The sequence below is a fragment of the Ctenopharyngodon idella genome, chromosome 2, assembly GCF_019924925.1.
Source record: "Ctenopharyngodon idella isolate HZGC_01 chromosome 2, HZGC01, whole genome shotgun sequence".
NCBI classification, from domain to species: Eukaryota; Metazoa; Chordata; class Actinopteri; order Cypriniformes; family Xenocyprididae; genus Ctenopharyngodon; species Ctenopharyngodon idella.
In genome coordinates this window covers 37384337-37397157 of record NC_067221.1, presented here as the reverse complement: position 1 = coordinate 37397157, position 12821 = coordinate 37384337, and the positions used below count along the sequence as shown (strand labels likewise).

The 12821-nt window shown below is 40.9% G+C and overlaps 1 protein-coding gene across 1 annotated transcript; it reads left to right on the top strand.

Moving 5' to 3' along the window:
- Positions 1 to 7880: 7880 nt before the first annotated feature.
- LOC127501688 (uncharacterized) lies at positions 7881 to 12462 on the top strand. Its single transcript, XM_051873838.1, has 3 exons — positions 7881 to 9684; positions 10455 to 11736; positions 12239 to 12462. The coding sequence occupies exons 2-3, from the start codon at positions 10710 to 10712 to the stop codon at positions 12460 to 12462; spliced, it is 1251 nt and encodes a 416-aa protein (XP_051729798.1). The 5' UTR covers positions 7881 to 9684; positions 10455 to 10709.
- The last annotated feature ends 359 nt before the right edge of the window (positions 12463 to 12821 follow it).

The following is a 12821-nucleotide window of genomic DNA, read 5'->3' as shown; positions in this document are numbered from 1 at the left end:
ACAGACGGACTGTTGGCTAGCCCGAACGGCATAACAAGATATTCATAGTGTCCAGTAGCAGTAGAGAAAGCGGTCTTCCATTCATCTCCCTCTCGTATGCGGATGAGGTTGTAAGCACTGCGGAGATCGAGTTTGATGAAGTGTTTGTTGGTGTGTAGTTGTTCTAGTGCAGCGGGAACCAGGGATAGTGGGTATCTAAACTTGATGGTTATATCAGTCAGACCTCGATAGTCGATGCAGGGCCGTAGACCGCCATCCTTCTTGTGCACGAAGAAGAAACCAGCAGAAGCAGGGGACGTGGATGGACGGATGAAACCCTTCACCAGTTCCTCCTCAATGTACTACCTCTGACTCGGGTTGAGAGAGTGGAAAGATGTGGCCCTTGGGCGGCGTTGAGTCTGGAATGAGATCGATAGCGCAGTCATATGGTCGGTGTGGTGGGAGTTGTGAAGCATGCACCTTGCTGAAAGCCATCGCCAGATCGCTCTACTCAACGGGTAGGTTCAGCAGTCTGGACGGATCTGACAGAGAGAGGAGATAGGTGAGACAAACATCTGAGATGGCATGCTTCGCTCCAGTGTGTGATTTGAGCTTCTCTCCAGGAGATTTGCGGGTTATGACTGCGTAGCCAGGGTAATCCCAGGATGATAGATGTTGTAGATGAGGGTAGGATGAAGAAATGGATGGTTTCTGTGTGAAGCACGCCTGTCCTCATGATGAGAGGTTGGGTGATAGTGGTGATGCATCCGGTGCCCAGTGGACGGCCGTCTATCGCCTCCACTGTTAGAGAGGAAGAGCATTCAGTTAAAGCAATGCGGTGGAGTTGAGCAAAACCTTGAGACAGGAAGTTACCCGCAGCACCTGAGTCCAGTAATGCAGTGGTTGTGATTAGTTGATTATTAACTGTGAGAGTAATGGGTACTGTAACACACATATCTGAATCTGGTCTCTGGTTAGCACTCACCAGCCTCGGCTTCTCGGGACTGGGACGGGCAGGACAGACATTTCTCATGTGACCGGGGTGACCACAGTATAAACAAAGACGTTGCATAATTCTCCGATTCCTCTCCTCCACAGAGAGATGATAGGAATTCACCTGCATGGCCTTGGGGTTCTCAACGGCTGCGGGTGGTGAAGATTGTACACTGCGATGATGACAGGATCTTCTGGAATGAATGAGGTTATCAATCTGAATTGCCAACTCGATAAAGTGATCCAGATTCAGGCCCTCATCACGGCACGCGAGTTCTGCCTGTAATTCATGTGATAAGCCTCTGCGAAACAGTACTTTTAGAGTATCACTCACCCAGTTGGTTTGTGCAGCGAGTGTGCGAAAAGTGAGTGCATATTCCGCCGCCGTCTTCCTCCCCTGGGTAAGTTTCAAAAGACGGTCACCTGCCCCTTTACCCTCGCTGGGGTGATTGAATACCTCTTTGAAACTCCGCAAGAAAGCTTCGAATGACGGAAAGGCTGATCCATCCTCTCTGCACACCGCCATAATCCACTCCAGGGCTTTGCCTGTAAACAGTGAGCAGACAAAAGCAATCTTCCCTGCCTCCGTGGTATATAGAGCGGGTTGCTGATTGATAAAGAGAGAGCATTGCAGTATAAATCCCTTACATTTAGCTGGATCACCGTCGAATTTCTCGGAAAGCGACGGGCGGGGGTTCCCCTGAGATGTGTCTCAGCCGCGTGTGTAATGGTGGCCGCGGCAGGAGGTGGTGGCACCGCAGGAGCAGTGGTGTGGAGACTCTGCAAGGCTTTTACCAGCTCCTCCGTGAGAGAGGTGAGACGATTCCGCTGGTGCTGGTGGGCGGCGAGTTGGCTGGCCTGAGCTGACATCGCAGCACACAGATGGGAGAAAGCCGCTGGATCTTGGGATGTCGAAGTCTTCTGTAAGGAGTCGTCACACGAAGTGGGATCCATATGCAGGCTTTATTAACAGATCTCGTAGTCAAACAGGCAGTGGTCAAACGGGCAAACAGGAATGGCAGGGAAAAGCCAGAATCGTAGTCTTACAACAGGCAGTAGATTAGGGCAGGCAGATAAGAATCACAAGTCCAGTAAACAGCAAATAGTCCAAGGGCAGGCAGCAGAGAATCGTTAACGGGGGTTTAACAGGTTCAACAACAGGCAGACAGTCAGAATAAAGAACGCTCAGAAATGTACACCGTGGCAATACAAGACCTTGCAATGATAGCGAGATTGAGTGTGGCTTAAATAGTCCAGGTAATGCAGAGCAGCTGGGTGTGGCAATCAGCGCCAAGGTACGGGGCTTGTGGGAAATGTAGTGCATGTGTGAGAATGTGTGTGTCAGTATTCCGGCGAAGGCTCCCTCTGATGGCCAGAGGAGGGAATCACGGAGTTTGTCTCTGTGACAGACTGATATATTTCAAATGTTTATTTCTTTTAATTTTGATGATTATAACTGACAACTAAGGAAAATCCCAAATTCAGTATCTCAGAAAATTAGAATATTGTGAAAAGGTTCAATATTGAAGACACCTGGTGCCACACTCTGATCAGCTAATTAACTCAAAACACCTGCAAAGGCCTTTAAATGGTCTCTCAGTCTAGTTCTGTAGGCTACACAATCATGGGGGAGACTGCTGACTTGACAGTTGTCCAAAAGACGACCATTGACACCTTGCACAAGGAGGGCAAGACACAAAAGGTCATTGCAAAAGAGTCTGGCTGTTCACGGAGCTCTATGTCGAAGCACATTAAGAGAGAGGCGAAGGGAAGGAAAAGATGTGGTAGAAAAAAAGTGTACAAGCAATAGGGATAACCGCACCCTGGAAAGGATTGTGAAACAAAACCCATTCAAAAATGTGGGGGAGATTCACAAAGAGTGGACTGCAGCTGGAGTCAGTGCTTCAAGAACCACTACGCACAGACGTATGCAAGACATGGGTTTCAGCTGTCGCATTCCTTGTGTCAAGCCACTCTTGATCAACAGACAGCGTCAGAAGCATCTCGCCTGGGCTAAAGACAAAAAGGACTGTACTGCTGCTGAGTGGTCCAAAGTTATGTTCTCTGATGTAAGTAAATTTTGCATTTCCTTTGGAAATCAGGGTCCCAGAGTCTGGAGGAAGAGAGGAGAGGCACACAATCCACATTGCTTGAGGTCCAGTGTAAAGTTTCCACAGTCAGTGATGGTTTGGGGTGCCATGTCATCTGCTGGTGTTGGTCCACTGTGTTTTCTGAGGTCCAAGGTCAACGCAGCCGTATACCAGGAAGTTTTAGAGCACTTCATGCTTCCTGCTGCTGACCAACTTTATGGAGATGCAGATTTCATTTTCCAACAGGACTTGGCACCTGCACACAGTGCCAAAGCTACCAGTACCTGGTTTAAGGACCATGGTATCCCTGTTCTTAATTGGCCAGCAAACTCGCCTGACCTTAACCCCATAGAAAATCTATAGGGTATTGTGAAGAGGAAGATGCGATATGCCAGACCCAACAATGCAGAAGAGCTGAAGGCCACTATCAGAGCAACCTGGGCTCTTATAACACCTGAGCAGTGCCACAGACTGATCGACTCCATGCCACGCAGCATTGCTGCAGTAATTCAGGCAAAAGGAGCCCCAACTAAGTATTGAGTGCTGTACATGCTCATACTTTTCATGTTCATACTTTTCAGTTGGCCAAGATTTCTAAAAATCCTTTCTTTGTATTGGTCTTAAGTAATATTCTAATTTTCTGAGATACTGAATTTGGGATTTTCCTTAGTTGTCAGTTATAATCATCAAAATAAAAAGAAATAAACATTTGAAATATATCAGTCTGTGTGTAATGAATGAATATAATATACAAGTTTCACTTTTTGAATGAAATTTGTGAAATAAATCAACTTTTTGATGATATGACCAGCACCTGTATATCATGTCTGAGGAAACAAGAATTATCTTGGAGAACTGCCGCAGTTTTTACATGGATTTAGATGGTCTCAGTTGCTTCTGTCTCTTTATGTAATTTCAGCCTGACTCAATGATGGTGAGATCAGATCTCTGGGTCATGCCATCTATTGGTTTCCTATAGTTCATACCAAAAATCTCAGTGGATAATTACAATATTCACAAAAATAATGTTTGGAAATCTAAAATTGCTATTTCCTACTTGCACACTAAAAGTCAAATGTGCAGATTAGATTATTTTATATTAGTGGAATCGCAGCAACTGAAGCCTTTGTACTTGATAGTAATTTACAGTGAATGAATATATAGGTAAAAAGTGTTTCTTTTGATTGTGCCCAGTAACTGACTAGCACGGATGTAGCTATTCTGTGAAGATTGAGAATGCAAATTTTAAGTATACTATATAGATTTTTGTATATTTTACAATAGTGAGTCAAAATGTCTTCAAGATGAGCCTTTTGGTACAATAGTTGATACAACATCTTGAGAATGAGATATTTGAATGTCAAAATACTCATGCAAATTTGCACATTTCAAAAGTACCCGTGGTCAAAAGTCAAACTGTAATGTTGCAATTTTATTTAGGTAAACAGGCAAACATATTAGACATTGGCTTTTAAAGAATTAAACATGTTTTGGTGCAGACTAAACCATGCCATCTTATTCTGAAATTTAAGCAGTGGTAAATGAAGTAGGCTTACTTACCCTTATGAACCAGCTACTAAAAGTGTAAATAGCTCATTTTAAATTTTACTTAAATAAAAGTTTGTGCACTTAAGTATCAAAAGTAGGCCTAAAAATACTGATCGATGGACCTGTATGTATGTATGTATGTATGTATTTGATATCCGTCATCTTACTGCTCAAAATACCTATTATGACCTCGTCGTTTATTGAATGCGCATTTCAGAATCTTGGCAGAAGTAGTAAGACGTCCGGGTACTTTTCACCTACGCTGTTTTTTGAATGCTATGAATTCAGACATACTACTCTGTTGGCCTACTGTTTTTGAATTCTGTTGAATTACTGTTGAATTCTGATGAAGCGTATAAGAAAACTGTGTCTGACTTTTAGGTTTAATAATTAATCACAGCTGTTTATCGTTTGAGGGAAATGAAATAATAAAATGCAATACATTAACTCATGGGTGCACTTCTTGATATCACTGACATTTTTTCATTTTATCCAAAACTACTTACACTGCATACATTTTATCGGTTCATGAATTACCTGGGATAAAAAAAAACATAGCCTTGGCTTTGCTTAAATCAAGCTACATATAGCCACAGTGCGATTGCTATGTAACCTTTAAAGGGGACCTAATATGCTCCTTTTACAAGATGTAATATAAGTCTCTGGTGTCCCCAGAATGTGTCTGTTAAGTTTCAGATAAAAATACCCCACAGATCATGTATTATAGCTTGTCAAATTTGCCCCTATTTGGGTGTGAGCAAAAACATGTCGTTTTTGTGTGTGTCCTTTTAAATGCAAATGAGCTGCTGCTCCCAGCCGCTTTCCAGAAGAGGGCAGAGCTTTAACAGCTCGCACTTCGGTTGCTCAACAACAACAAAGTTGGAAAATCTCACATACTTTTCTACATTGAGCACAAGAACGTCTTTAAGAAGGGGCAGGAAAAATGGGGCACATAATATAGCAGGTGAATTATGATGAATTATGTTACGATGTTATGATGAACTATAAGCTATGCCTTTCTTCCCTGACTTTCTATGATGTTCAAAGCATTTCTAAGGATGCTGACATTTAGAAAGGCAGTGGTCCTACTCTGAGATGGCGAATTGGGAACATTATTAGCTGTTTGGTAATGCAGTCAAGCCAAAGGCTAATCATATCAATTACTGTTACTGTATGTGTTCGGAGCGATACATAAAATGCATTAACATTCTGATACATCGACTTGTAGACCACCCTGTATAATTCGTTCTTCAGTCAGTTTCTGGTTCAAATTCATTAATCATGATTATCAAAGATGAGTTTTAATGGATACAATTATTGACTGCAGGGGGACTTCAATGTTCTTCACACTAAAAAAAAAAAAAAAAAAAAAAAGGTTCTTTTTTTAAGAACTGTTTACTTAAAGGCTTTGCGAAACCAAAAAACCTCCATTTGGATCCTTTATTTTTAAGACTGTATACAACTAGTATCAGCATCTGAAATCTTCAAAATGATTTTTTCCCCCAGTTTCAACCAGCAGTGTGATGGACGATCCACAAATGAAAACAAGCTATTTGAATATGAAAATTACTCATGTCTTGCCACAAAAATCAGCATACGATATTCTGTTACATGTGCATGTGAACAAAAGCATTTAGTGCAGCAAAGTTCTAAGTTTAAATGTTAATAGAAGTGTAATTTGTTGTGTTCAGGTGGGTTAGATGCTGTGTCAGAGGTTTCTACAATGGTTCACATTCTGTTCCAGGATATGTGAAGGAAAGTTATGTAAACAATCAATATAAATGTGTTAAATAGTGCAGGGAGTATTGCACTCTCACTGGTATCTGGAAACATATTTACCAAAACATCTATAAACAAAAATGCAAGGGTTAAGGCAGGGGTTTGTTTTGACTAAATGGCTAAATGTCTGGTCCACATTGCAGCTTTTTCTGTTCTGGAAAAGACGAAGACAAACATGTAAAGCAACCAAAGATAGTTTGTTTTGTTTTACTTGCCACTACTGAGGTGACATTAGCAGTTGTACATCTCTGTGTTAAAGTATAAAGGATTTACCCTCCTCCAAAAAAAACTGAGGTAAGAAAGTACAATTTTATATTTGACTGTAATTTATGATCATTTTAATGCTGTAAAAAAAAAAAAAAAAAACATATTTCTGGAATTCGGCAATAACAATTTAACATGTTACTTTCTTAGATTTAACTGGTTCACATCCAAGTTGTCATTTAATACAACTTCACATTTCAAGTTGCCTACATTTTTTTATAAACGAACACTAAAAGTTAAATTATTATTTTTATTTTATTTTATTATTATTATTATTATTATTATTTTTTTTTTTTTTTGCCAATGTCAGTATCTGTTAAGTTTATAGAGTTGTTAGCCTACTGTATGTTTTGTGTATATGTTTACAATTTGCTGTTGTCTCTGTTTACCATTGTAAATTAATGAAATAGGAGTTGGGGTTGGTGATGGAGAATGGGTTAAAAATTATTTTGAACAAGTAAATTTGATTTCCAGAGTACATCCATGCCCAATATCTAAAATGTTCATGTTTTCTCTTTATGTTATACACATTTGAAATGAACTGTTTTGCAACACTTATTGGTCTCCGTAAAACAACAATGTAAATAATAATAATAATAATAATATCAAATTAATGGCATAACATACAAATTGTTCTTTTCCATATGTTAGTATTTTGTGTTAGACTCTGTCATGATATCTTTAAGATGTTTTTTGGCAAGATGCTTTGTCCATTGTTAAGATGCGACGTGTGGAAAAATCTTCAATGAAAATGAGCTATTTGAATATGAAAATGACTTGCATCTTGTCATCACAAAAAATAGCATATATTTTATGTGTTAGACCTGAATGAGGCCAAAAGCCATGTTATAGTGCAGACTGAACCTCCTAATCTCATTCTGATGCTCATTCTGAAGTTTAAAACTGCAGTCCGTAACTTTAATAGTTTACTATTTTGAGGCAACTGAAAATGACTGCACCATTGACTTTAGACCAGGTTTCAGTTGCCTCAAAATAGTAACATGCCATCTACAATATTAAACAATATATTTTTTTTTTGTTATTTAAAGAGTGCGTTAGTAATATGGGTCTATATGCGGGTGCACAACGCACGTAGACTCTGCTTATTACACACACAAGGACGCGCAGCAGCACACAAACCTGCCAAATTTTTAAAATAAAAGGATTACAATGTAAAATATTATTATTGTGTGCATGAAGATAAAAATGCTTTGGTGGAATCCGGCTTTTCCCGTAGATGGTCTGCTTACGCGCATTAACTTCGCAGATCCATTTCCTCACTAGAGAAGCGTTCAGTTTTTCCACTTGCAAATTCCGCCATGTAAATAGCGAATCCGCCATGACGCGAACGTAACTTGCTTTTAAAGGGAATGGGAGATGAGGTTCTGATTAGTTTATTGCACGTTACGCCCAAAACATACCCATTACTCATTAAGAGACTAGGTACAACCCTTTTAGACCATGCGCCGGACGCACCGACCATTTTTCCCGTCCTTAAACTAGCAAAAGTGGTTTCGGACACGTCGTAAGTGCACTTGCGCCATACGCTTTAGACCATGCGCTTAGATTGTTAAAATAGGGCCCTTAATGTAATTGGTACAATAATTAAAAGTTGAAGAACAAAATGCAAGAAAATTTTAAAAGAAAAAGTAATGAATATAAATCAAATGGTTTGCAAAGTTTTGTAATGTTTAATTAACCATATTTGGGGTGCATTTCTTGACATGAAGTATGTAAAGTCACAATATATTTGCAATGTATGGTTTGAATTCCCTCCTTACATAACTGTGACACAGAAAATGTGTGTTTGATCATCTCTTATTAGAATCGATCAGAGAGGATCTGTGCGAGCAGTCATGGACGGGAGTCTGTTTGTGCTGCTGCTGCTGTCAGGTTGGTGTGGTCATTTGTAATCTGTATTTATGATGATGTGAACACATATAGATGGTTTAACATGTTGATTTTAACAGGGCTCTTCTGGAGCAGTTCTGCTCTTTCTTGTCAGTACCACTATATAAATGTGAGAATGTCGTGGCCAGAGGCTCAGAGTTACTGCAGAGCGAAGTACACTGACCTGGCTACTGTAGACACCATGAATGATGTGAACAGGCTGGTAAATATAGTGGATTCTGGATACAGCGGATCAGTGTGGATTGGACTGAAGAGAGGGACACAGACACGCTGGGCTTGGTCTAACGGAGAAAACAAATCTTCTCCGTACTCTAACTGGGCTTCAGGAGAGCCAAATGATTATGCATCTTGTGTAACTTATCGTTATGGGTTCTGGGTTGATATGGAATGTAGCTATAAACGATATTTTACGTGCTACAAGGGTGAGTTCCCATTCTTTTCAAATTTATTACTGAGCAGTTTAACTGGGAAAGAAGAGCTATGAACTGATTCTTTTTTTTGCATCTCTCAATAGAAAATAATGGATACATCATGGTATGGAGCGCCAAAACTTGGAGTGATGCTAAGAGCTACTGCAGACAGTATTACACAGATCTGCCCTCCATCCACAGCTCAGAGGATAATAACCAGATAACTAGGGTCATAACATCTGGAAATTACATCTGGTTTGGTCTGTTCCAGGACTCTTGGGAATGGTCTGATAAATGGAGCCGCTTCTTTAGAAACTGGGCAGCAGGTCAACCATCCCAGAGTTCAGGATCTGACTGTGTCGGCATGTCAACAACCGATTCTGGAAAATGGGCTCATGAAAGCTGTGATCTACAGCATCCTTTTATCTGCCATGGAGGTGAGTGTGATATGGTGATTAAGTTCCCAAAGTTAATATATAGTATTTTTCTAATATTGTAAAATAGTATTTAATTCGTTATTTGTGTTTATGAGAAGAAAAGTATGTTTTGTGCATTTAGTAAATTAATTATTTTCATTTGGCATACCTGCGTCATGACGTCATCGCACGATAGTTTGGTGCGCGCCTGTGATGTGCTTCATTCGTTGTAAATGAAGAGACGAGAAGCCATCACATCAGACTTTCTCTTAATTTTCTTTAACTTCTATCCAGGTAACTACAAAGTAAAATGCACAAAACACACTTAAGGTTTAAGTATGAACACTGTTTAATGTAATACGAACAAGTTGTATGTGTTTTAAGCTGTTATTTTATACTTTAGAAAAAGTTGTCGTGAGTTCAGAGCAGTTGAGCACATGGTTAGCATGTGCTCCGCGATCAGCGCGAAAGCCCGCCATATATGATGAATGTTTAAAATAGAAATATAATTCGAATTTATATATATAATATTGTTTTAGCATTATGAATTATCTTCATCTTGCATACATGGTTGTTTAATCCGCGGTTATGTTTGTGTTATGCGTTACATTTGACAATATATGTGACGAGTGAATTTCATATTCAATGTAATACATCATCAGAACGAACTGAGAATATTGTTCGTATTCTAAATGTATTTATTTTGACATAAATTTCATGTTATTTGGATAAAGGTTAAATACTAGTGATGTTATATATAGATATGTTTATTATATACATAATATATAAATTGTTTTGGTGCTTATCTGTATATTCTAGAAATTTAATCTTGTAAAGAATAAGACATTTGAGTGTCATTTAGGCACTAGTAGATTCTGAATATGAAAAATGCTTGTTGTTCATGTTTATATCCAGTCATTGCTGTATAAATAAGTCATACATGTTTTGACCACTGTAATGTGCCAAACTGTTGTAATATGCATTATTGATTCATTCGTTGTAAATGAAGAGACGAGAAGCCATCACATCAGACTTTCTCTTAATTTTCTTTAACTTCTATCCAGGAGTACTACAATTTTGGAGGCACCGCTGGGATCGATGTTCGGTGGAGTGACTCCCTGACCGGCAGAGCCCATCAAGTAACATCATCCCTCATTAGCGAACCAGTTGAGCTACAGGGTGAGACAGTCAAGACTAGTAGTGGAAAAGATCTGATTGAGCAGTGCGTGCACTGGTGGTTCAGTTTGATACCAGCGGCGGCTAAGTCAAGTCAGTAAGTGAAACACCACTCTCAACGGCCTGTCTACATAGCAGCTAAAATGGATGAGCTTAAACATCTTCAAGAGGAAATTGGTGAGAAATTATGCACACTATCACGTGAAAAGCTGATAAAACTCAGTGTCTTCCTTCGGCTGACGCGAGAGGATGAAACACATGTGACTCGTTTGTCCCTGTTAAACCTCATTAGTAACTATTTACTGAGAGCTGAGCTAGAGGAGTTCGAAGATGGCGGTATGGCCGAACTGTTAACAATTAATGATAAACTGAGCCAGCTCACGGGAGTCACAATTAATGCTCCTGAAAAAGATACAGAGAGGGAGGAAAGTAAACTTGGGGACGTTAACAAAGCCCAGAGAACAATACACTTAAGTGGAGAGAGTACAGCTGAATTGTTTTCTGCCATGCACATTAGCCCCACCCCATCACAAAATGCAGCCCAGAACCCAGTTCATTCTTCACCCACTTTTCAGAGACAAGTCACCTCAACATGGCAGAAAGACTTCAAAATTTCTGGTCTAATAGGAGATCTAGGGCAGAAGGACCGGCTCTCATTCTCCAGTCTGGCACGGCAGATAGAAGGTGGTCTCAAAAAGGGCTATGCAGAACAGGAAATAGTAGATTCTGTCATCAGGGCTATCACACCAGGGCTTCAGCTGCGGAGCTATCTTGAGGGGAAGGCAGGGCTGACGCTCCCGATGCTAAGGCGGATACTTCGTTCTCATTATCAGGAGAAAAATGCGACTGAATTGTATAAGCAGCTCACTACAGAAGCTCAGCGCACTAGAGAAACGCCACAAAGCTTCCTAATTCGAGCCCTTGATCTGAGACAGAAAATTCTGTTTGCTTCTCAGGAGGATGACTCAGGGTTGAAATATGATCCCGCCCTAGTTCAGAATATGTTCTTGCACACCGTCTTGACTGGATTGCAAAACGATCGAATCCAAAGTGATCTTCAACCATACCTTTCAGATCCCGCTGTCCCAGACGAAGTGTTGCTGGAGAAACTCAATGTAGCTTATTCCAATGAATCTGAAAGACAAAATAAGCGAAAATATGAAAAAAATGGTACTGTTCATGCTGTACAGTTAAATGAGCCTGCCCCTGAACAAAAACTTCAGTGCAAACAATCGAAGTTCGATTTAATGTCACAACTGAAAAGCCTGAGTGATGATATCATCCAGATTAAAGAGTCGATCCAACAGCCCTTATCTGTCCCTCAGCAGTGTTTTGCAGTTTATGACAAAGAACCAGCAGCAGCGTCCCAACAGACATCAGAATGGACCCAAGTCCCAGGGCATCAGACCTGGAAACCCGATACAGCTACATACCAACGGCAGGGAAGTCCATATATGTTTCCACACCAGTTCTCGCAAAGCCAACAACAGGTGAGGGAACAGAAAACACCTCCTTTACCTGCAAACCCAGTTCAGTTGTCCACTGTTCCACCAGAACATTCTCTCCAGTCACGTCAGCATTATTCAATATTAGAGACTCACCATGGACAGCCGTATATGTATCCTTCTCAGCAGCACCCCATGTCCATCAATTATGCAACTCAGCCTTCAAGCTTTGCAGCACCGCAGTATTATCACCAGCAGTATATGGTGCCACCACAACAGCACTCCCATCAGTTCCGCCAGCCCCGTCCCTCACGAGCCAGGCAATGTTTCCATTGCCAGCAGCGCAAAGCAGAAGAACCTTGCACCCATTGTTACCACTGTGGCAGCAGCGAGCACTTCTCAGCTGGCTGTAAGAGTAAAGGTGCCAGACTTCAGCTTGGAGCTCCGTTAAACAGGAGCGGGTTACCCCCAAGGGACAGGGTGTGACCCGAGCGGCAGAGAAGTCCCAAAAACATGAGAAATGTAGCATGGGCCATCAGAGACAGTTTGAGTCCCAGTCACTTGATAGTATTTTAACTGCCCCTTGTCAAGTTAACCAGCATTCTGCCATCACGTCCTTAGTGGGGAAACAGTGCCTTGTTACCTGTTATCTACAGGAAAAAAAGACTGAAGCATTATGGGACACAGGCTCCCAAGTATGCATTATAGATGAGGGGTGGAAAGCCAAATATGCACCTGAGGTGACACTGAGAAATATTTCGGAGGCGACCGAAGCGCCAGACAGCCTGCGCCTGGTGGCGGCCAATGGAG

Bases quoted from the DNA above. Each gene is read 5' to 3' on its own strand.
- LOC127501688 (XM_051873838.1), top strand. From the start codon at position 10,710: ATGGATGAGCTTAAACATCTTCAAGAGGAAATTGGTGAGAAATTATGC. The intron at 11,737-12,238 runs GTACTGTTCATG...TCAGCCTTCAAG, and splicing joins GCGAAAATATGAAAAAAATG to CTTTGCAGCACCGCAGTATT.